Raw genomic sequence first — 24,572 nt, 5'->3', positions numbered from 1 at the left:
CTTTTCCTGCAACAAAATTGAGTGGCTCAAGAGATCAAGGATAATAGTATTTCGCACCAGACTGACTCATAGGCTCTCTTTTCTCAGCAGCACTGCTGTTGACAGCAACTACCTCTACACCAACACAAACATGACCCCCGTTTGGTGCCCTTGCTATTCAGTGCCCCCCAAGAACCTGTAGACCAGGGGTAGGAAACTAGATTCAGCTGCTAGATGATTTTTGTCTAAGTGGATGGTCGGGGGGGCCGTAACATAATATAATAATTTGTACACTGCAAATTGAGACATGATCACGTCTCTTTTATTATTCGTGCGAATACTTAGCAACAGATTCTTTTTTTTTTAACCAAAAACTGCTTCGGACTGTAGGGTCGCTAACCCTAAAATAATTGCTTGGCATACAATGGCCTATACAATTTCAATGTACATAATAGAGGGAGGAAGTTCACATGGCAGCCCCAATGTGAAATGACATACAGTGGTGGGCAGCAGACATTTACGCAGCATCATGCTGCACACAGGGTGTTCTACACAGAACCATTCTGTACACAGTGTGTTCTACGCAGTTCTACACAGCATCATTCTGGAGGCAGTGTGTTCTACACAGCACCATTCTGTACACAGTAGCTGTGTTTGAATACCCATACTAACATACTGTATAGTACATACTACATACTATTAGTTCATTTTAGTATAATGTAAACGGTCTCCTTTCAGTTGAGAGTACTAGTGCTTTGCCTGTCTACCGGAAGTTGATGCTGTTGCTATGCAACTTCTTGCTAGCTTGTTAGCATAGCTAACAAGTTACTAGCTTGACATCTTACAACTTCATTAACAATGTCTATTGAGAACGCACAAAGACTATACCACTTAGCTAAGCCAAGAATGACTTGAATAATCAAGTCAATAAACATTGGGTAGTTAGTTAGATAGCATATAGTTAATATACTGGCGAGTTCAATATATTAATAGCCAACTAACGTTAGGACGGTAGCTAGCTAACATTTTATTTTATTTCACCTTTATTTAACCAGGTAGGCAAGTTGAGAACAAGTTCTCATTTACAATTGCGACCTGGCCAAGATAAAGCAAAGCAGTTCGACACATACAACGACACAGAGTTACACATGGAGTAAAACAAACATACAGTCAATAATACAGTAGAAAATAAGTCTATATACGATGTGAGCAAATGAGGTGAGATAAGGGAGGTAAAGGCAAAAAGGCCATGGTGGCAAAGTAGATACAATATAGCAAGTAAAACACTGGAATGGTAGATTTGCAATGGGAGAATGTGCAAATTAGAAATAAAAATAATGGGGGTGCAAAGGAGCAAAATAAATAAATAAATTAAATACAGTAGGGAAAGAGGTAGTTGTTTGGGCTAAATTATAGGTGGGCTATGTACAGGTGCAGTAATCTGTGAGCTGCTCTGACAGTTGGTGCTTAAAGCTAGTGAGGGAGATAAGCGTTTCCAGTTTCAGAGATTTTTGTAGTTCGTTCCAGTCATTGGCAGCAGAGAACTGGAAGGAGAGGCGGCCAAAGAAAGAATTGGTTTTAGGGGTGACTAGAGAGATATACCTGCTGGAGCGTGTGCTACAGGTGGGAGATGCAATGGTGACCAGCGAGCTGAGATAAGGGGGGACTTTACCTAGCAGGGTCTTGTAGATGACATGGAGCCAGTGGGTTTGGCGACGAGTATGAAGCGAGGGCCAGCCAACGAGAGCGTACAGGTCGCAATGGTGGGTAGTATATGGGGCTTTGGTGACAAAACGGATTGCACTGTGATAGACTGCATCCAATTTGTTGAGTAGGGTATTGGAGGCTATTTTGTAAATGACATCGCCAAAGTCGAGGATTGGTAGGATGGTCAGTTTTACAAGGGTATGTTTGGCAGCATGAGTGAAGGATGCTTTGTTGCGAAATAGGAAGCCAATTCTAGATTTAACTTTGGATTGGAGATGTTTGATATGGGTCTGGAAGGAGAGTTTACAGTCTAACCAGACACCTAAGTATTTGTACATACCGGCGGTACATACAAGCAACTGCTGTAATGATATGCTATGCGGTTCATAAGGCAAGCGAAGCTAACAAATTGTCAGACAGCATAACATGTAACTTAATTCATTTGAAAAGTCAATACTTTATTACAATGCTTAACATTTTTTTTAAACATTTGTCATAATTAGTTGAAGGAATGAATTTGTATCTGCTCTCATTGGACTTTGGCTGCATATTTTCCATAATTTATTCCAAATCTGAAAATGTTGTTATGCCACGCTCATTTTCTGAAGAATTTCATTATAGGCCCCAAAAGCATGGATGTATTGTCCACTGCTTGTATACTTAGTATTTGGGCAAATGTAGTAGGACATAAGGCAACTTTTGGCATACTAACTATATCCATACTATGACTAATAATCATAGTACATACTCAATTTACATTACAAATAGTATGGTTAGTGGGTTAGCATGAGTATTCGAACACAACTAGTGTGTTCTACACAGCACCATGCTGTACAGTGTCATGGTTCCACCTGTCACCAGAAACTATGAGACATGAGATGAATAAGGCACTAGAGGGACATTTACTGTTTGCAACTGATTGTTACGCTCTCAATTCCAGTGCAGTTAGACATAAACTTTCATGACTCATCTGAAACCCCCTATTAAATTCTTTCTCAGAACAGGGACCTGGTCCTACTGCTTTTCAGTGACTAGGAAAACAGCTGTTCCGTAACAACAGATCTATTCATAGCTAATATACTGAGTCGCTCAGTCTTAATTTGGAATGTGGAACAGCATGCGTACCGAAGGTACGCTGGGCCTCAGTGTACATCGACAGCACCTCCGTGTAGCGCTAGAGCATTCAGCAAGGCAAGCAACCCATGTAAAAACCCCTTCTCTAGGTCAGCTCTCTTATTTAAATCATCAAATGGAACGTCTGGACATACCGGAAAAAGTAGATCAGCCACATTAGACAATGGCCATGAACAGTGTCTCAACTATCTGTGGGATATGTCACAAACACTATCTTCAGAGAAGATCACTCAGATGAAAAGCACAAGCCAAACATTTATACCTGACATTTCTTTCTATCCTGTTCCCACTCCTCCCTGTGTGATCAAATTACAACTCTGCCGTCAAGTGGGAGATAGATTTTGTTCCTGGATAAGTGTCGAAACAAACTGCAGGTTAAAGATATATAAACCACAGAGTTATCATGGGAAATCATCCCTTCACAACGACACTATGAAAGACAGTTATTATGGCGTTGCCAAGTTATACTTGTAGGGATGGAGATAAACAAAGAAAATGTAGTAAATCAGCCATTCCAAGATCCCTCTAATACACATTGTTTCACAGTAATGTTGATTTCTGAAGCGTTGGCCTGTTGCCGTGGATATAAAAGACAGTCTCACTACTCCCCCTGGTGGGTGAATGCTGAAATCCCTGGCAAGGTTTGTGGGCGATGGTAGAGAAGTGCTGTGGGATTCGAGGTTGATTGGCACACACAGTCTGTTTAAAGCCATCTGTTATTCATTCAGTTAAAAAAGGGAAGCGGTGCCAGACTGTGAGACAAAACTGATTGTCTGTCTTGTTTCGATGAACACAACGACAATGCGGTCTACACTTCATACCCTTCTCACAGTCTCTCTGTTGGCATGTAAGTCCTGCCTGTCTTAATCTCTGTAAACCATTAGCCTCAGGTCCCACTAACGTGTCCGCGATTGTTTTTCCGTTGCCTGCAGTGTGTGATGGCGTCACGGAGACAGTGGTTGGTGTTGCAGGTAGGACGGCATCTCTGACCTGCAGGTATGACACCGCTACCCTGGGTCTGACAGAGGTGTGCTGGGGGAGAGGAGCACAGCCGTCTCTCTTCGGCTGTGAGAACACAGTCATTGCTACTAATGGAGTAGAGGTAACCTACAGGAGGTCCTACAGACACAGGTTACCAGGGAAGCTTCAGAGTGGAGATGTCTCTCTCATTATCTACAACGTCGGAGAGGGAGACTCTGGGTTCTACCACTGCCGTGTGGCGCTATCAGGACTGTTCAACGACCTGACGCACACCGTTCATTTAATTGTTCGACAAGGTGAGAATATACAACTGTTATCATGAATACAAAAGGTTAAGGCTGGGAATTGTCAGGGACCTCACAATGATACACTACATGGCCAGGGGTATGTGGACAACTGTTCGTCGAACATCTCATTCCTAAACCATGGGCATTAATATGGAGCTGGTCCCCACTTTGCTGCTATAACAGCCTCTACTCTTCTTGGGAAGGCTTTCCACTAGATGTTGGAACATTGCTGCGGGGACTTGCTTCCATTCAGCCATAAGAGCATTAGTGAGGTTGGGCACAGATGTTGGGCAATTAGGCCTGGCTCAGAGTTGGCGTTTCAATTCATCCCAAAGGTATTCGATGGGGTTGAGGTCAGGGCTCTGTGCAGGTCAGTCAAGTTCTTCCACAATTTGACAAACCATTTCTGTATGGACCTCTCTTTGTGCACGGGGGCATTGTCATGCTGAAACAAGAAACGGCCTTCCCCAAACTGTTGCCTCAAAGGTGGAAGCGCCGAATTGTCTAAAATGTCATTGTATACTGTAGCATTCAGATTTCCCTTCACTGGAACTAAGGAGCCTAACAGAAACCATAAAAAATAGCCCCAGACCATTATTCCTCCTCCACCAAACTTTACAGTTGGCACTATGCATTCAGGCAGGTAGCGTTCTCCTGGCATCCACCAAACCCAGATCGTCCGTCGGGATGCCAGATGGTGAAGCGTGACTTATCACTCCAGAGAACACGTTTCCACTGCTCCAAAGTCCAATGGAATCAAGCTTTACACCACTCCAGCCGACGCTTGACATTGCGCATGGTGATCTTAGGCTTGTGTGTGGCTGCTCGGCCATGGAAACCCAATTCATGAAGCTCCCGACTAACAGCTATTGTGCTGATGTTGCTTCCAGTTTGGAACTCGGGTGGTGAGTGATGCAAACGAGGACAGACAATTCAGCACTCAGCGGTGCCATTTGGGGAGGTTGTGCGGCCTACCACTTTGCGGCTGAGTCGTTGTTGCTCCTAGACGCTTCCATTCAAAATAACAGCACTCTAGCAGGGTATTAATTTGACAAACTGACTTGTCGGAAAGGTGGCATCCTATGACAGTGCCACGTTGAAAGTCACTGAGCTCTTAATTACGGGCCATTCTATTGCCAATGTTTGTCCATGGAGATTGCATGGTTGTGTGCTCGATTTTATACCCCTGTCAGCAATGAGTGTGGCTGAAGTAGCCGAATCCACTCATTTGAAGGGGTGTCCACATACTTTTGACCATGTAGTGTATTTAGGTGCCAATATGATATGAATTCAGATTCTCACGATTCTATATGTATAATGATTCGTTACTGTGATTTTCTTGAGATTTGATGCTCTAAACATATTGCTCAACACAGAGTGCACTTGGAAAGTATTCAGACCTCTTGATTTTTTCCACATTTTGTTACGTTACAGCCTAATTCTAAAATGGATTAAATAGTTTTTCCCCCTCATTAATCTACACACAATACCCCATAATGACAAAGCAAAAACAGGTTTTTAGAATGTTTGCAAATGTATTAAAAATAAAAAAGTATTCAGACCCTTTACTCAGTACTTTGTTGAAGCACCTTTGGCAGCGCTTACAGCCTCGATTCTTCTTGGATATGACGCTACAAGCTTGGCACACCTGTATTTGGTGAGTTGCTCCCATTTTTCTCTGCAGATCTTCTCAAGCTCTGTCAGGTTGGATGGGGAGCGTCGCTGCAGAACTATTATCAGGTCTCTCCAAAGATGATCGATCGGTCAGGTTCAAGTCCAGGCTCGGGCTGGGCCACTCAAGGACATTCAGAGACTTGTACCGAAGCCACTCCTGCTTTGTCCTGGCTGTGTGCTTAGGGTCGTTGTCCTGTTGGAAGGTGAACCGTCGCCTCAGTCTGACGTCCAGAGCGCTCTGTAGCAGGTTTTCATCAAGGATCTCTCTGTGCTTGGTCTGTTAAGCTTTCCCTCGATCCTGACTAGTCTCCCAGTTCCTGCCACTGAAAAACATCCCCACAGCATGATGCTGCCACCACCATGCTTCACCGTAGGCATGGTGCAAGGTTTCCTCCAGATGTGAAGATTGAACTCTTTGTCCTGAATACCAATCTTGGTTTCATCAGACCAGAGAATCTTGCAAGTTCTTTGAAGAGTATTGGTGGTTCCAAACTTCTTCCATTTAAGGCTGTGTAAGAGCTATTTGACCAAGAAGGAGAGTGATGGAGTGCTGCATCAGATGACCTGGCCGCCACAATCATTATATAAAAAAAAAAATGTATTTCACCTTTAATTAACCAGGTATGCCAGTTGAGAACAAGTTCTCATTTACAACTGCGACCTGGCCAAGATAAAGCAAAGCAGTGCGACAAAAACAACAACACATAGTTACACATAAACAAATATACAATCAATAACACAATAGAAAAATCTATGTACAGTGTGTGCAAATGTAGAAGAGTAGTGTGGTAAGACAATAAATAGGCCATAGAGGTGAAATAATTACAATTTAGCATTAACACTGGAGTGATAGATGTGCAGATGATGATGTGCAAGTAGAGATACTGGGGTGCAAAAGAGCAAGAGCAAGGCTGTGTACAGGTACAGTGATCGGTAAGCTGCTCTGACAGCTGATGATTAAAGTTAGAGAGGGAGAAGTAAGACTCCAGCTTCAGTGATTTTTGCAATTCGTTCCAGTCATTGGCAGTAGAGAACTGGAAGGAAAGGCGGCCAAAGTAAATGTTGGCTTTGGGGATGACCAGTGAAATATACCTGCTGGAGCTTGTGCCAGTGAGCTAAGATAAGGCGGGGCTTTACCTAGAAAAAAATGTATAGATGACCTGGAGCCAGTGGGTTTGGCAACTAATATGTATTGAGGGCCAGCCAACAACAGCATACAGCTTGCAGTGGTGGGTAATATATGGGTCTTTGGTGACAAAATGGATGGCACTGTGATGGACTACACCCAGTTTGCTGAGTAGAGTGTTGGAGGCTATTTTGTAAATGACATCGCCGAAATCAAGGATCGGTAGGATAGTCAGTTTTACGAGGGTATGTTTAACAGCTTGAGGGACGGAGGCTTTGTTGCAAAATAGGAAGCCGAGTCTAGATCTAATTTTGGATTGGAGATGCTTAATGTGAGTCTGGAAGGAGAGTTGACAATCTAACCAGACACCTAGGTATTTGTAGTTGTCCACATATTCTAAGTCAGACCCGTCCAGAGTAGTGATGCTAGTCGGGCGGGTGGGTGCGGGCAACAATCGGTTGAAGAGCATGCATTTAAAAAAAAGAAAATTGGTAAATATATATAACCATATACATACACGCATGCATACATATACACATATATACATACCTATATAGACGTACCTACTTTTTTTTAGAATATACCTTTATTATTCCCCACAAACCCTACCACCCCTCCCCCAATTGGAGTAAACTAATAAACAATACCTTCTACCTTCAGTTTATACATATTATACACATTTTACAGACACAATTTATTTTATAATAGTTATATTACCAAAATAAATGATCTAATGACTCTGCCTCCTCACAGCAGAATCTGCAGAGCTTGGAAGATTGTATCCCCCATATATACAACACTCTATTGGCTGCAAGAATTTTGTATAATAATTGAAATTGAAAAATTTGAAGTTTTGAATCCGGCGTTGTTTTGCGTATCAATTCATAAACCATGTGCCATGGAATGGGTACATCGAAAATCTCTTCCCAACTATTTTGCAATTTATATGGCACAGCTGTCAGATTTTTGGTCCTTAAATGAAATTGGTATATGTTTTTATTTATCATACTTGTCTTTAACCATTTATGTTCTTTAATACAGGGCTGACATTAATACAGGGCTGACAAAATGGAAGAAGCAAGTAGAAGGGGAAAAAGTAAGGAACTTTCCCAGGTGCAATCTGAATAATGTGAAAAAGGCCCTTCTTGAACATAGGATGAGACATTCTTACCAATTTACTAGAGAACCAGTTTGGATTTAAGTATAACTTTTGTATGACTGATGCCTTTAGTGAGAGGACTAATGCTTTAATATTTAATCATTTCTGCCCTCCGAATTCATATTCGTTATATAAACAGGCCCTTTTAATTTAATCTTGCCGTTCCAAATAAAATAGAATATTTTTTGTTCATATAATTTAAAAAGCAGGTCATTAGGTGTAGGCAAAACCATAAGCAAATAGGTAAACTGTGATATGACTAAATAGTTAATCAGGGTGATTTTTCCACAAATAGATGGTAGCAAGATCTTATCTAGTTTTGCTAACATTATATAAATATTATTGGAGTGAGATCATTTCTTTCTTTTGGGATTCGAATACCGAGTTTGTCCACATCTCCGTCAGACCATTTAATTGGTAAACGACATGGTAATGTAAAATTATAACTGGCTATACTTATTTCACCACTTACCATAATGATACACAACTTTCAATTATATTTATCAAATATATGTTTGTAAATGTACCATTAAAAAGTAACATGATGATTGAGCGTCTATATAGCTGTACCATGATATTTGCATTGCTACTAAGTAAACCTCCAATTGGTCCCAACTATTCCACCCTCTAAAAGCCCTCCTCATCCCGAGTTGCTTTGGGGCAGTTGGGTTGTCATCCCAATGCCCGGCAGACCACCCCCGACCCCCGTATCCCATAGCCCTGAAGAGACTGGGATCCATCCTTCGAAAAGAGCACACATTGCCATTTACAGAACAGCAGTAGATCAACTGCCAAATCTATTTCCAACACCCTTACCTCGATTTGTATTATATATAGCCATCAAAGTATATATATATATACACACAGTGCCTTGCGAAAGTATTCGGCCCCTTTGAACTTTGCGACCTTTTGCCACATTTCAGGCTTTAAACATAAAGATATAAAACTGTATTTTTTTGTGAAGAATCAACAACAAGTGGGACACAATCATGAAGTGGAACGACATTTATTGGATATTTCAAACTTTTTTAACAAATCAAAAACTGAAAAATTGGGCGTGCAAAATTATTCAGCCCCTTTACTTTCAGTGCAGCAAACTCTCTCCAGAAGTTCAGTGAGGATCTCTGAATGATCCAATGTTGACCTAAATGACTAATGATGATAAATACAATCCACCTGTGTGTAATCAAGTCTCCGTATAAATGCACCTGCACTGTGATAGTCTCAGAGGTCCGTTAAAAGCGCAGAGAGCATCATGAAGAACAAGGAACACACCAGGCAGGGCCGAGATACTGTTGTGAAGAAGTTTAAAGCCGGATTTGGATACAAAAAGATTTCCCAAGCTTTAAACATCCCAAGGAGCACTGTGCAAGCGATAATATTGAAATGGAAGGAGTATCAGACCACTGCAAATCTACCAAGACCTGGCCGTCCCTCTAAACTTTCAGCTCATACAAGGAGAAGACTGATCAGAGATGTAGCCAAGAGGCCCATGATCACTCTGGATGAACTGCAGAGATCTACAGCTGAGGTGGGAGACTCTGTCCATAGGACAACAATCAGTCGTATATTGCACAAATCTGGCCTTTATGGAAGAGTGGCAAGAAGAAAGCCATTTCTTAAAGATATCCATAAAAAGTGTTGTTTAAAGTTTGCCACAAGCCACCTGGGAGACACACCAAACATGTGGAAGAAGGTGCTCTGGTCAGATGAAACCAAAATTGAACTTTTTTGGCAACAATGCAAAACGTTATGTTTGGCGTAAAAGCAACACACCATCCCCACTGTCAAACATGGTGGTGGCAGCATCATGGTTTGGGCCTGCTTTTCTTCAGCAGGGACAGGGAAGATGGTTAAAATTGATGGGAAGATGGATGGAGCCAAATACAGGACCATTCTGGAAGAAAACCTGATGGAGTCTGCAAAAGACCTGAGACTGGGACGGAGATTTGTCTTCCAACAAGACAATGATCCAAAACATAAAGCAAAATCTACAATGGAATAGTTCAAAAATAAACATATCCAGGTGTTAGAATGGCCAAGTCAAAGTCCAGACCTGAATCCAATCGAGAATATGTGGAAAGAACTGAAAACTGCTGTTCACAAATGCTCTCCATCCAACCTCACTGAGCTCGAGCTGTTTTTCAAGGAGGAATGGGAAAAAAATGTCAGTCTCTCGATGTGCAAAACTGATAGAGACATACCCCAAGCGACTTACAGCTGTAATCGCAACAAAAGGTGGCGCTACAAAATATTAACTTAAGGGGGCTGAATAATTTTGCACGCCCAATTCTTCAGTTTTTGATTTGTTAAAAAAGTTTGAAATATCCAATAAATGTCGTTCCACTTCATGATTGTGTCCCACTTGTTGTTGATTCTTCACAAAAAAATACAGTTTTATATCTTTATGTTTGAAGCCTGAAATGTGGCAAAAGGTCGCAAAGTTCAAAGGGGGCCGAATACTTTCGCAAGGCACTGTATATATATATATATATATATATATAAGAATCCAGTTTCTTATTTTACATAATTAGCTATTAATATTTGTCGTAATGTAGGCAATTTCTGAAAAGGATTTTACCTCACCAGTCTCGCCATTATCAAAATGACATTATTACAAGCAATTATTATATTAGCAAACAATTGTTGTTAATCATCCTCTATTGTCCCTAACATCTTTTACTCCTTCGCAACAGTTGTGGGATACACACATACACCCACACACACACTCATACACACTCAACCCTTTCCCCCCACACAACCATAGGCTCACATTCTCAACAGTTGCACCATCCCAGAGCCCAACTCAAGAAAGGTCTTGATTTACAAATGCATTTACAGTTGCAGCCGTATGAGAAGATGGAGGTCAAATGTACACCTTTTCCGTGAAACACCCACAACACGGTCCCCCGTATTGACCATGTTCCCAAGCATCTCCATGAAGTCAGACTTTTGATTTTGTGCCTCTAGGGCCACAATAATATACCCCCTCTCTGAATGTCCGAGTGTGACCCTCCCCATGGGTTACTGCAGCTAGTGTTGCCAGCACTGCCACTGCCTGGGTGAGGGCACCCCACCGGAATCCCCACCGGCTAGGTACAAGGTCGTCAAGGTTCTCATTAGCAGCTTTGAGAATGTCCTTGTATAGTGTGCTCTCCCTTTAGGGAGCTTTGACTTTGCAGAACCAACCCTGCCAAGCAGACTTAGAATCTTGAGGGGGCAGTGCTGCTCTAGGTCTCTGACCGCATTTTGGCTGCATACAGACCGCTTACAGCAGGCCCATAAAACAGTTAGGGACTTCTCCTTAGTATCTGGGTCATTCAGGTGGGTGTCCAGTGTATAGGGTTGTGGACCGTTCCATCAATATAGGATCATTAATTAATTAATAAAATATAATTTATTTGAAAGTGAATAAAACAAACTTAGGGAGGAGGCTTCTAATGTTAACATTTATGAAACCAAGGCATTTACGGTTACAAAAGTCAACAAATGAGAGCGCCTGGGGAATGGAAGTGGTGCTGGGGGCTGCAGGGCCTGAGTTAACCTCTACATCACCAGAGGAAGAGAGGAGAAGTAGGATAAGGGTACGGCTAAAGGCTATAAGAACTAGTCGTCTAGTGCGTTCAGAACAGAGAGTAAAAGGAGCAGATTTCTGGGCAAGGAAGAATAGATTCAAGGCATAACGTACAGACAAGGGTATGGTAGGATGTGAGTACAGTGGAGGTAAACCTAGGTATTGAGTGACGAAGAGAGAGGTTTTGACTCTAGAGGCACCAGTTATGCCAGGTGAGGTCACCGCATGTGTGGGGTTGTAACATAAGGGCTATCTAAGGCCTATTGGACAGGGCTAGGGACTGTACAATGAGATAAGACAATAATCACAAAACAAAATGGCAGTAGACAAGGCATATTGACATTAGGGAGAGGCATGTGTAGACGAGTGATCATAGGGTCCAAAGAGTAGCACGTGGTGAGTCAGGGAGGCAATTCCGTAGTCGCTGCTACACTAGGCGAGCTGGAGACACGGCGATTCAGACAGCTAGCAGGCCGGGGCTAGCAGATGGGCATCTGGCAACGTCGCAACGGAAGAGCCTGTTGAAACCACCTCGGATGGTTATGTCGGCAGACCAGTTGTGATAGATCTGCGGGGCGCCGTGTCGGCAGTAAAGGGTCCAGGCCTTTTGTAACCCAATAATTGGCTGGTGGACCTCTTTGGCTAGCTGGGAGATGGGCCTAGCTCCAGGCTAGCTCCAGGCTAACTGGTGCTTGCTTTGGGGCAGAGATGTTAGCCAGGAGTAGCCACTCGGATAGCAGCTAGCTAGCTGCGATTATACAGTTTAAAGGTTCAGAGCTTGCGGTAGGAATCAAGAGATGTGGTAGAGAAAAAGCAGTCCGATATGCTCTGGGTTGATATCGCGCTGTGCAGACTGGCAGGAATTGACCTGGTTGAGGCTGGCTGATGTCCGAGTTAATGGTGAGGACCGCTAACAGTGGCTAACTGACTACTAGCTAGCAGCTAGTTAGCTGGCTAGCTTCTGATCAGGGTTCCGGTTCTAAAGTATAAAAATAGCAGATCTGTACCACATTGGGTGAGGTGGGTTGCAGGAGAGTATATTCAGTTCGTAGAAGGAAAGTGAGATTGAAGTATATACACATAATAAATTAAAATATATACGAAGAAAACGATAAACACGTTACAGGACGGGACAAGACAAATACACGTCTGACTGCTACGCCATCTTGGTGTAGATACACACGTCTGACTGCTACACCATCTTGGTGTAGATACACACGTCTGACTGCTATGCCATATCTGTTCCTCTGGTGATGTAGAAGTTAACCCATGCCCTGCAGCCCCCTTCGACCTCAACCCAATTGAGATGGTTTGGGATGAGTTGGACTGCAGAGTGAAGGATAAGCAGCCAACAAGTGCTCAGCATATGTGGGAACTCTTTCAAGATTGTTGGAAAAGCATTCCAGGTGAAGCTGGTTGAGAGAATGCCAAGAGTGTGCAAGCTGTCATCAAGGCAAAGGGTGGCTACTTTGAAGAATCTCAAATATAAAATATATTTAGATTTTTTTATCACTTTTTTGGTTACTACATTATTCCATATATGCTATTTCATAGTTTTGATGTCTTCACTATTATTCTGCAATGTAGAAATTAGTCAAAATAAAGAAAAACCCTTGAATGAGTAGGTGTGCCCAAACTTTTGACTGGTACTGTAACAACAATATACCGATGTGTAGCTGTATTGATTTTCCTCCCCATCACAAATAGTGTGGCTTCTGTTTCATTGACGCATAAATCATGAATGATTATTCTGTTGCAATAAGGGCCATCGCACCTACGCAAAATGTGCACTTTTTCCAGAAACAACAAGACTATAAAAACCATAGTTATCATTTTGAAACCGTCTGTAATATCACCTTATTTAATGTGTTTTAAAATAGAAATCGATGTTGTTGTTTTCTACTCCTGTAGCACCTGTCGTACCAACTGTCATCCCAACTGTCGTACCAACTGTCATCCCAACAGTACCAGCACAACTCCTGCCCATCACAGACACATCTGGGTCCTCTGTTATACCAGATAATAACAGACAAGGTATGTTTTGTCTCTCACTGTCTTTAACGTAACCTCGTGTTTCTCCTTATAGTTTGAGGTTTCCTTCAATGTGTTAGGCTATATGTTTGTATCCCATACAATCTATGCTTTCATTTCTAGCACCTTTTGTCACAACTGCCCCAGCAGTGTTGTGTTTTTAAACAGAAATATATGTTGTTGTTTTATTTTACTCCTTTAGCACCTCTCATCCCAACTGTCACCCCAACTATTGTCCCAACCGCGACAGAAGAACAACCACTGCCCATCACAGAAACATCTGGGTCCCCTTTCACACCAGAGAAGAGCAGAGAAGGTATCTGACATCAACACCAACACTGAATATGTTTGATGAACCTGTATTGCACATAAAGATAGATCAGAAAAAGTAATTAATACTACAGTTAGTCAAGGTTTGATATGTCGGCATTTTTTTTCTTACTAGGTGAGAAAGGTCCCGCTATCCTTTATGACTGCACTACAGGCCCAATAATAGGTCTTGTCAAGGGAATTAAGGTACAGTGCTACTGGATATGAAGCAAATTATATCCAAAATGTCCCTAAGCTACATACAACCAGAATATTGTACATAAAAACCTAAATGCCTTATGAGCTATAATGTCTAATCTTATGCAAATACTTCAACATTTCTGTTTCAACTTTGTCTTCAATCACTGTGCCTGAAGCAAAACTATGACTGTAACCCACAGCAGAAAATGGCATCTCCATCTCTGGAAAGCTACATAGGACACACTGTCCGAGTGGGAGCAATCGCCTTCATCCCTGGTCTGATCCTAGCAGTTCTTCTTCGTGAGTGGTGGAGCAGTCACAGCAATTACATTTCTTTCATCGATGATAACATGAATATAATACTTTTCTTGTTCTATCAGGGCATTAGCTTAATCAATGTGTTGCAACGGTCTGTTCTTGATCCTATTGTACCAATTCTTTGTTCAGGGGCTAATCATGTTAGAGAAGAATTGAGCTGCTTAAAACAGTTTGCCTCTCAAAGGGGATGTGAAAGTGGTGACTCCCGTTATTTCTGCATAGTGTGCATTAAAAGTCTGTCTGGCCCCTCCCCCCTGCATCTAGGTCTGAGACGGTCCAGAAATAGCAGAGTCAGAGGAGAACCTGCCAGTTCCCCCAGTGTCAGCAGCAGGAACCCTAGAGCGGAAATACCCCTCAGTCACCATGATACAGATGCCTGGATCTATGATGCTCCTACAGATGTGTAGACTCATCAAAATACATTATCATGTGTACTATTTCACTCAATAATTCATTAAGTATTTAGAGAACTAAAATAATGTAGCGTAGGCACTCAGTTCTTCAGTTTTTCAACACGTTGTGACATTGCCAATGTAGGACCACTCATAAGAGGTTACTAACACTGAGTTGCTTTCAGCTCGATTCACCTGGTCAGTCTGTTATGGAAAGAGCAGGAATTGCTTATGTTTTGTGTACTCTAGCTATGTTATCTAGCCATGTTTTTCTTGTGATGAGGTGTAAATGAAAAAATAAATAAATACCACTCAAGAGAAAGTTTGTTCCCTTGAGTCTTGATTCTGCACTACATAACATTAAATGCAACCTTCAACAGAACTGACATGAACAAATGGTTTTGGTTTTAATATCTTTTCAATTAAGAACTTTATGAACTTTCCAAAAACCTGTGCAGTTCTGTGTGTTATATTATTTGGATGATGTGTGGCCTCAAAAAAAAATAACCACAATGACCATCTCTCTGAGTGCAACGGAAACATCTGAAAGCAGATGTCAAGTAGATGAAGTCATGTGCTCAGGAGGTTTGACTTTATTAAAGAGAGAGAGTTCAGATGACTGTGCATATATGCAGTTGGTGTTTGAATGGCGAAGGGTGAAGTGATATGACCCTATCATGGAGACTCCCTGTGCTTTAGGCTGGTTTCTCCTCTGTCTACTTTCAGGTAAGTGATGCACGATGGTAGCATCTCTTTTAGGCTGGTTATTTACTTGATAATATGTGAATTCATAATTTACAATTGAAAGTATCTCTGTCCTCCTCTCCCTCCCTCTTTTCCAGTCAGTGAATGCATTGACCCAAAAGTCATTGGTATTGAGGGCCAGAATGTCACTCTGCCATGTAAATATAGCACCATAAAGCAAGGTGTATCAGCCATATGCTGGGGGAGAGGAGCCATACCGAACTCTGGTTGTAACAAGGAAATCATCTCATCTGATGGCACTAAAGTGACATGGAGATCTTCGGTTAGATATCATTTATTCGGGGTGCTGAAGACAGGGGATGTCTCTCTCACAATCCTCAATGTCACTGTAAAAGACTCTGGACGATACGGCTGTCGTGTGCATGTTTACGGATTGTGGAATGATGAGAAATATCATGTCAACTTGAAAATTGAGAAAGGTAAGAAATGCACAACATTCTATGATATACAGTAACTCGATGCTGTACAGGTGATCTTTGTCAGCCTAATGAGTGACATCATGATTTCTTAGCATCTATACTTCTCAAGCTGAGCAGTTAGTATTTTATTGCTTTCTGATTTCAGCACCTGTCCCGACAACATCGCAGGCTAATGTGATCATAACTCAGACCATGGACAACTACACACACTGTATGGAACACAGCGCACAGAATAACATCAGTCCATCAAAATCATACTTTTATATCGTTTTTAGTGCAGCATTATTCTTACATCTGAAAATACAACCTGTAAATTCCTCACTGTGTAGGTCATGTGACCACAAATTCCACAGAGTATTCAGACACATCCACGCCACTTTACAGCGAATCAATTTTGGTATGCATAGTTCCACACTGCAAATTCTGGCAAATAAGAAATCCCACTGTGTGATCTGGTACTGTACTGAGATGTCGTTTTAATCTGTGATGTTAACAGGAGCAGATGACAGGTCATAAGCTGCCTGTGATCCTGGTGTCCATTCTACTGGTTCTGACAGGGGTGGTGATTGTGTCTGTACTTGTCGTCTTGAGTAAGTACACACATCTCTACATTAGCCTGCATAATAAGTACTAATTCTCGTGAATATATCCCTAATGGTGTTGACAGTGTTACAAGAAGCAATAGTTGGCTATTTAAGTTTTTCTGAATACTTTAACACAGTCTTTGTTAACGTAATTACAGGAAAGCGATGGAAAACAATTGCTACGGTAGTCCAAATGTAAGTATGCTAATCATGCCTGTATTTCTTCCAACTGACAAGAGTAGATGAAATACCACAATATGCCAATAGAATAACTGAGTCAAAGTGCAATGTCCCTCCATGAGACATGTCTGCCTAATTAGCAAAAAACATTATGGCAACTGACCTGAGGTAATACTGAAACTTTGACTAATGAGACCCAAGAACACAACACTCTGAGGAAGTGAAACAACCGGGCTTCTTCTGAACACTCATGTGAACATCTTGTGAGCCATTGCTACTCTTGTCTGTGTCGTTAAGAAATATGACTTGAGATGACCTAACTGGCCAGTAGGTCATTGCTTTTAGAATCTAATAAACATTACACATACAGTATTGGCCCAGCGTCGTCCGGGTTAGGGATTGCCCGGGGTAGGCCGTCATTGTAAATAAGAATTTGTTCTTAAGTTATTAACTGACTTGCCTAGTTAAATATAGGTTAAATAAAAAATAAATAAAAATGCTCAATAGTCGCAATGCAGAGCAAAATAAGTATCTTAAATCAATACAAACTTTATTTGCTATGTCAGCTTATACACTAAAACTCAAACTTTCCTCAGCATTAATTCATCTGTATTGGTGAAATCACTAGAGTGGAACTAAGCGATATAATGCAGTCAATAAAAGCATGCATGTCTCCCTTGGCTGTGTATTTACTGTTCTTTCATTTATCAGACCAGAGCACTCTGGCAGCTCAGTCCTGTACAGCAACTCAGAGTCCAGCTTGGGTGTGCATACTCGAGAGATGGCAGTGGAGAACGTCTATCAAATAGATGACAACGAGAGAGACGACTATGAGGAGTGCCCCCGACAAAGCATGGACACATCACCACAGTCACGCTGTTAACACGCGGTAGCTCTGTGTTTACAGGGCTGAGTCTGAACTTATAGGCTAATGATTCAACCGGACAAGACAAGCTACTATAAAATCAGATGCTTTTTGGTGATAAATGAGTAAAACTTTACTTGATTTGTATATTTTAAATGTTTGTTTGAAAGGAAAAGCTCACTAATATGGCTATCGATGTGTATTCAGCACTAACAGTGTAGGTTTCAATTACAATGACTGTATTTTCTTGATGTAGTAAGCCATTGTTGTGCCTAGACCCTTCCACGTCAAAATAACAGCACTTACAGTTTATCGGGGCAACTCTAGCAGGGCAGAAATTTGACAAACTGACTTGTTGGAAAGGTGGCATCCTGTGACGGTGCCACGTTAAAAATCTCTGAGCTCTTAATTACAGGCCATTCTACTGCCATTGTTTTGTCTATGGAGATTGCATGGCTGTGTGCTCGATTTTATGCACCTGTCAGCAACGAGAGTGGCTGAAGTAGCTGAATCAACTCATTTGAAAGGGTGTCCGGATATTTTTGGCCATGTGGTGTACTTAGGTGTCGATCGAATCAAATCAAATTGTATTTGTCACATACACATGGTTAGCAGACGTTATTGCGAGTGCAGCAAAATGCTTGTGCTTTCAGTTCCGACAGTGTTGAAATATCTAACACGTAATCTAACAATTCCACAAAAACTACCTAATACACATAAATCTAAGTAAAGGAATTGGATAAGAATATATACACATATCAATATATGGATGAGCAATGACAGAACGGCATAGTCAAGCTGCAATAAATGGTATAAAATACAGTACATACATATGAGATGAGATATGCAAGATATGTAAACATTATTAAAGTGACTAGTGATCCGTTTATAAAAGTGGCCGATGATTTCAAGTCTGTATGTAGGCAGCAGCCTCTCTGTGTTAGTGATGGCTGTTTAACAGTCTGATGGCATTGAGATAGAAGCTGTTTTTCAGTCTCTCGGTCTCAGCTTTGATGCACCTGAACTGACCTCGCCTTCTGGATGGTAGCGGGGTGAACAGACAGTGGCTCGGGTGGTTGTCAACTTTGATGATCTTTTTGGCCTTCCTGTGACATCGGTTGCTGTAGGTGTCCTGGAGGGCAGGTAGTTTGCCCCCGGTGATGCGTTGTGCAGACTGCACCACCCTCTGGAGAGCCTTGCGGTTGTGGGCGGACCAGTTGCCATACCAGGCGGTGATACAGCCCAACAGGATGCTATCGATTGTGCATCTGTAAAAGTTTGAGAGTGTTTTAGGTGACAAGACAAATTTCTTCAGCCTGAGGTTGAAGAGGCGCTGTTGCACCTTCTTCACCACAATGTGTGGGTGAACCATTTCAGTTTGTCCGTGATGTGTACTCCGAGGAACTTAAAACATTCCACCTTCTCCACTGCTGTCCCGTCGAGGTGGATAGGGGGCTGATCTCTCTGCTGTTTCCTCAAGTCCACTCTCATCTCCTTTATTTTCTTGACGTTGAGTGAGAGGTTGTTTTCCTGACACCACACTCTAAGTGCCCTCACCAATATGTATTCCGATTCTCAGGATTCTATATGGGTTCATTCTTGTTTCATCAGACCAGAGAATCTTGTTTCTCCAATGGTCTGTTAGTCCTTTACGTGCCTTTTGGCAAACTCCAAGCGGGCTGTCATGTGCTTTTTACTGAGAAGTAGCTCCTGTCTGGCCACTCTACCATAAAGGCCTGATTGGTGCAGTGTTGCAGAGATGATTGTCCTTCTGGAAGGTTCTCCCATCTCCACAGAGGAACTCTGGAGCTCTGCCAGAATGACCATAGGTTTCTTGGTCACCTCCCTGACCAAGAATAATACTGAGCCCCCCGATTGCTCAGTTTGGCCAGGCGGCCAGCTCTAGGAAGAGTCTTGGTGGTTCCAAACTTCTTCCATTTAAGAATGATGGAGGCCAAAGTTTTCTTGGGGCCCTTCAATGCTGCAGAAATGTTTTGGTACCCTTCCCCAGATCTGTGCCTCAATTTCGAGTCTCATAGCAAAGGGTCTGAATAATTATGTAAATTAGGTAATTATGTTTTTTACTTTTAATACATTGAAAAAAATGTCTCTACCTGTTTTCGCTTTGTCTTTATGGTGTTTTGTGTGTAGATTGATGTAACGTAAAAGAATATGGAAAAAGTGAAGGGGTCTGAATACTTTTCGTATGCACTGTAAAGTCTGCTGCAGAGGGACAAGAGAGAGCCAGCCATGAGAAAACAAGTTTTGATCAGTCATGGAAATAAAAGTGATGAACACGCTATGAAGGAAACATACTGGAGTTTTCGTGCAGGTACAGCCAACTAGCACAAAAACAATGTTGCAATATTGTGAAAATGATAAGGCACAATATGGCATCGAAAATGATATACCGATATGTAGCTGTATTGATTTTCCTCCCCATTTGTGGCTTCTGTTTCATTGACGCATGAATCGTGAATGATTATTCTGTTGCAACAAGGACCATCGCTACTATGCAAAATGTGCACTTTTTCCAGAAACAACAAGTCTATAAAAAAACAAAGTTATAATTTTGAAACCGTCTGTAATATCACCTTATTTAAATGTGTTTTTAAAGAGAAATCAAATGTTGTTGTTTTTACTCCTGTAGCAACTGTCATCCCAACTGTCATCCCAACTGTCATCCCAACTGCACCAGCACAACTACTGCCCATCACAGACACACCTTTTGTCTGTCACTGTCTTTAACGTAACCTCGTGTTTCTCTTTATAGGTTGAGGTTTCCTTCAATGTGTTAGGCTATATGTTTGTAAACAAAAAAATATCCCATAAAATCTATGCTTTCATTTCTAGCACCTTTTGTCACAACTGCCCCAGCAGTGTTGTGTTTTTAAACAGAAATGTATGTTGTTGTTTAAATAAAATAAAAACTCCTTTAGCACCTGTCTTCCCAACTGTCATCCCAACTATTGTCCAAACGCGACAGAACAACCACTGACCATCACAGAAACATCTGGATCCCCTCTAGCATAGGCATACCTCAGTTCTTCAACACGCTGTGACGTAGCTAATATAGGACCACTCATAAGGTTACTAATACTGAGCTTTTTGTCTTGCCCATTCACCCTCTAAATGGGACACATACACAATCCATGTCTCGATTGTCTCAAGGCTTAAAAATCATCCTTTAACCTGTCTTCTCCCCTTCATCTACACTGATTGATGTGAATTTAACACGTGACATCAATAAAGCTTTCACCTGGATTCCCCTGGTCAGTATATGTCATGGAAAGAGCAGGTGTTTTTAAGGTTTTGTATACTCAGTGTGTGCTATCTAGTTTCTTGTGATAAGGTGTAAATTAAAATAAGAATAAATACCACTGAAGAGAACGTTTGTTCCCTGGAGTCTTGATTCTACAGTACACTACATAACATGAAATACAACCTCCCGCCAGAATTGACATGAACAAATGGTTTTGGTTTTCATTTCTTTTCAATTGAGAACTTTGTGAACTTTCTAAAATCCTGTGCAGTTCCGTGTGTTATATAATTTGGAAATTGAAACCTACAAAAAAAATAACCACAATGACCATTTCTGCCTCTCTGAGTGCAACGGAAACATCTGAAAGCAGATGTCAAGATGAAGTCATGTGCTCAGGAGGTTCAACTTTATCAAAGAGAGAGAGATGACTGTGCATATATGACTATGACTGTTCAGATGACTGTGTATATATGCAGTTGGTGTTTGAATGGCGAAGGGTGAAGTGATATGACCCTATCATGGAGACTCCCTGTGTTTTAGGCTGGTTTCTCCTCTGTCTACTTTCAGGTAAGTGATGCACGATGGTCCCATCTCTTTTTGTTCAAGAAGGTTTAAGAAAATATTTACCAAATAAACTAAAGTACAAAATAATTAAAAGTAACACAATATTGTTATGTTATTGTGAGGTCTACACTTGTTGTATTCGGCGCAAGTGACAAATAAAGTTTGATTTGATTTGATTTTTAGGCTGGTTATTTACTTGATAATATGTGAATTCATAATTTACAATTGAAAGTATCTCTGTCCTCCTCTCCCTCCCTCTTTTCCAGTCAGTGAATGCATTGACCCAAAAGTCATTGGTATTGAGGGCCAGAATGTCACTCTGCCATGTAAATATAACACCATAAAGCAAGGTGTATCAGCCATATGCTGGGGGAGAGGAGCCATACCGAACTCTGGTTGTAACAAGGAAATCATCTCATCTGATGGCACTAAAGTGACATGGAGATCTTCGGTTAGATATCATTTATTCGGGGTGCTGAAGACAGGGGATGTCTCTCTCACAATCCTCAATGTCACTGTAAAAGACTCTGGACGATACGGCTGTCGTGTGCATGTTCACGGATTGTGGAATGATGAGAAATATCATGTCAACTTGAACATTGAGAAAGGTAAGAAATGCACAACATGCTATGATATACAGTAACTCGATGCTTTACAGGTGATCATTGTCATTCTAATGAGTGATATTGTCACGACTTCCGCCGGAGTCGGTCCCTCTCCTTGTTCGAGCAGCGTTCGACGTCACCGGCCTTCCAGAGCCATCACCGATCCACTTGTTATTTGCTTTGTCTTTGTTTTTTTACACACCTGGTTTCAATTCCCCCATTACATGTTCATTATTTAACCCTCTGGTTTTCCCCATGTTTGTGTGCGTGTTTGTTTTATTGTTCAGGCTGTATCTGACGGCTGGTATTTTGTTACCGGGTTTTGTTGTTACGCCCGTTTATTTCCTGGTACCGGTATTTTTCCCGCACCACAGTATTGTGTTTATACTGGTGTTATCTTGTATTAAATACCTTGTCCACGCATATCAGCTCTCCTGCGCCTGACTCCTTTCACCAGTTACCCACAGCCTTGACATATATATATATATATATATATGATTTCTTAGCATCTATACTTCTCAAGCTGAGCAGTTAGTATTTTATTGCTTTCTGATTTCAGCACCTGTCCCGACAACATCTCAGACACCGGCTAATGTGATCATAACTCAACAGACCATGGACAACCACACACACTGTATGGAACACAGCGCACAGAATAACATCAGTCCATCAAAATCATACTTTTATATCGTTTTTAGTGCAGCATTATTCTTACATCTGAAAATACAACCTGTACATTCCTCACTGTGTAGGTCATGTGACCACAAATTCCACAGAGTATTCAGACACATCCACGCCACTTTACAGCGAATCAATTTTGGTATGCATAGTTCCACACTGCAAATTCTGGCAAATAAGAAATCCCACTGTGTGATCTGGTACTGTACTGAGATGTCGTTTTAATCTGTGATGTTAACAGGAGCAGATGACAGGTCATAAGCTGCCTGTGATCCTGGTGTCCATTCTACTGGTTCTGACAGGGGTGGTGATTGTGTCTGTACTTGTCGTCTTGAGTAAGTACACACATCTCTACATTAGCCTGCATAATAAGTACTAATTCTCGTGAATATATTCCTAATGGTGTTGACAGTGTTACAAGAAGCAATAGTTGGCTATTTAAGTTTTTCTGAATACTTTAACACAGTCTTTGTTAACGTAATTACAGGAAAGCGATGGAAAACAATTGCTACGGTAGTCCAAATGTAAGTATGCTAATCATGCCTGTATTTCTTCCAACTGACAAGAGTAGATGAAATACCACAATATGCCAATAGAATAACTGAGTCAAAGTGCAATGTCCCTCCATGAGACATGTCTGCCTAATTAGCAAAAAACATTATGGCAACTGACCTGAGGTAATACTGAAACTTTGACTAATGAGACCCAAGAACACAACACTCTGAGGAAGTGAAACAACCGGGCTTCTTCTGAACACTCATGTGAACATCTTGTGAGCCATTGCTACTCTTGTCTGTGTCGTTAAGTAATATGACTTGAGATGACCTAACTGGCCAGTAGGTCATTGCTTTTAGAATCTAATAAACATTACACATACAGTATTGGCCCAGCGTCGTCCGGGTTAGGGATTGCCCGGGGTAGGCCGTCATTGTAAATAAGAATTTGTTCTTAAGTTATTAACTGACTTGCCTAGTTAAATATAGGTTAAATAAAAATAATAATAAATAAATAAATAAATAAAATGCTCAATAGTCGCAATGCAGAGCAAAATAAGTATCTTAAATCAATACAAACTTTATTTGCTATGTCAGCTTATACACTAAAACTCAAACTTTCCTCAGCATTAATTCATCTGTATTGGTGAAATCACTAGAGTGGAACTAAGCGATATAATGCAGTCAATAAAAGCATGCATGTCTCCCTTGGCTGTGTATTTACTGTTCTTTCATTTATCAGACCAGAGCACTCTGGCAGCTCAGTCCTGTACAGCAACTCAGAGTCCAGCTTGGGTGTGCATACTCGAGAGATGGCAGTGGAGAACGTCTATCAAATAGATGACAACGAGAGAGACGACTATGAGGAGTGCCCCCGACAAAGCATGGACACATCACCACAGTCACGCTGTTAACACGCGGTAGCTCTGTGTTTACAGGGCTGAGTCTGAACTTATAGGCTAATGATTCAACCGGACAAGACAAGCTACTATAAAATCAGATGCTTTTTGGTGATAAATGAGTAAAACTTTACTTGATTTGTATATTTTAAATGTTTGTTTGAAAGGAAAAGCTCACTAATATGGCTATCGATGTGTATTCAGCACTAACAGTGTAGGTTTCAATTACAATGACTGTATTTTCTTGATGTAGTAAGCCATTGTTGTGCCTAGACCCTTCCACGTCAAAATAACAGCACTTACAGTTTATCGGGGCAACTCTAGCAGGGCAGAAATTTGACAAACTGACTTGTTGGAAAGGTGGCATCCTGTGACGGTGCCACGT

The 24,572-nt window shown here is 41.4% G+C and overlaps 3 protein-coding genes and 1 long non-coding RNA gene across 5 annotated transcripts in view; 3 read left to right on the top strand and 1 right to left on the bottom strand.

Annotated features, from left to right (window-relative positions):
- The window catches only part of LOC139420844 (uncharacterized), a 56,640-nt gene that overhangs the window by 8,431 nt on the left and 23,637 nt on the right, over nucleotides 1–24,572 (bottom strand). The gene's annotated exons all lie outside the window — the stretch shown is intronic.
- LOC139420841 (hepatitis A virus cellular receptor 1 homolog) lies at nucleotides 3,484–15,194 on the top strand. Of its 2 annotated transcripts, XM_071171189.1 has the most exons (7): nucleotides 3,484–3,667; nucleotides 3,753–4,097; nucleotides 13,533–13,655; nucleotides 13,855–13,968; nucleotides 14,098–14,168; nucleotides 14,363–14,462; nucleotides 14,745–15,194. In XM_071171189.1, exons 1-7 carry the CDS (start codon nucleotides 3,607–3,609, stop codon nucleotides 14,885–14,887), a joined length of 957 nt encoding a protein of 318 aa, XP_071027290.1. In that variant the 5' UTR covers nucleotides 3,484–3,606; the 3' UTR covers nucleotides 14,888–15,194. The 2 variants fall into 2 exon arrangements, with proteins under 2 accessions (XP_071027290.1, XP_071027289.1); XM_071171188.1 differs by having other exon boundaries at nucleotides 14,363–15,012.
- On the top strand, nucleotides 15,513–21,070 carry LOC139422089 (T-cell immunoglobulin and mucin domain-containing protein 4-like). Its single transcript, XM_071173237.1, has 7 exons — nucleotides 15,513–15,598; nucleotides 15,715–16,056; nucleotides 16,202–16,267; nucleotides 16,386–16,453; nucleotides 16,553–16,646; nucleotides 16,799–16,835; nucleotides 17,532–21,070. The coding sequence occupies exons 1-7, from the start codon at nucleotides 15,550–15,552 to the stop codon at nucleotides 17,701–17,703; spliced, it is 828 nt and encodes a 275-aa protein (XP_071029338.1). The 5' UTR covers nucleotides 15,513–15,549; the 3' UTR covers nucleotides 17,704–21,070.
- Nucleotides 21,378–24,443, top strand: LOC139422087 (T-cell immunoglobulin and mucin domain-containing protein 4-like). The gene is made up of 7 exons (XM_071173236.1): nucleotides 21,378–21,514; nucleotides 21,778–22,119; nucleotides 22,676–22,750; nucleotides 22,869–22,936; nucleotides 23,036–23,129; nucleotides 23,282–23,318; nucleotides 24,031–24,443. The coding sequence occupies exons 1-7, from the start codon at nucleotides 21,466–21,468 to the stop codon at nucleotides 24,200–24,202; spliced, it is 837 nt and encodes a 278-aa protein (XP_071029337.1). The 5' UTR covers nucleotides 21,378–21,465; the 3' UTR covers nucleotides 24,203–24,443.

Source organism: Oncorhynchus clarkii, chromosome 12 (genome assembly GCF_045791955.1).
Source record: "Oncorhynchus clarkii lewisi isolate Uvic-CL-2024 chromosome 12, UVic_Ocla_1.0, whole genome shotgun sequence".
Lineage (NCBI taxonomy): Eukaryota > Metazoa > Chordata > Actinopteri > Salmoniformes > Salmonidae > Oncorhynchus > Oncorhynchus clarkii.
The sequence above is the reverse complement of the archived record's forward strand: the minus strand, read 5'-3'. Positions and strand labels throughout refer to the sequence as shown.

Bases quoted from the DNA above. Each gene is read 5' to 3' on its own strand.
- LOC139420841 (XM_071171188.1), top strand. From the start codon at position 3,607: ATGAACACAACGACAATGCGGTCTACACTTCATACCCTTCTCACAGTC. The intron at 13,969-14,097 runs GTATCTGACATC...TTTTCTTACTAG, and splicing joins ACCAGAGAAGAGCAGAGAAG to GTGAGAAAGGTCCCGCTATC. The intron at 14,169-14,362 runs GTACAGTGCTAC...TGTAACCCACAG, and splicing joins GTCTTGTCAAGGGAATTAAG to CAGAAAATGGCATCTCCATC.
- LOC139422089 (XM_071173237.1), top strand. From the start codon at position 15,550: ATGGAGACTCCCTGTGCTTTAGGCTGGTTTCTCCTCTGTCTACTTTCA. The intron at 16,268-16,385 runs GTATGGAACACA...CTCACTGTGTAG, and splicing joins CATGGACAACTACACACACT to GTCATGTGACCACAAATTCC. The intron at 16,454-16,552 runs GTATGCATAGTT...TGATGTTAACAG, and splicing joins TTTACAGCGAATCAATTTTG to GAGCAGATGACAGGTCATAA.
- LOC139422087 (XM_071173236.1), top strand. From the start codon at position 21,466: ATGGAGACTCCCTGTGTTTTAGGCTGGTTTCTCCTCTGTCTACTTTCA. The intron at 22,120-22,675 runs GTAAGAAATGCA...TTCTGATTTCAG, and splicing joins CAACTTGAACATTGAGAAAG to CACCTGTCCCGACAACATCT. The intron at 23,130-23,281 runs GTAAGTACACAC...ACGTAATTACAG, and splicing joins GTCTGTACTTGTCGTCTTGA to GAAAGCGATGGAAAACAATT.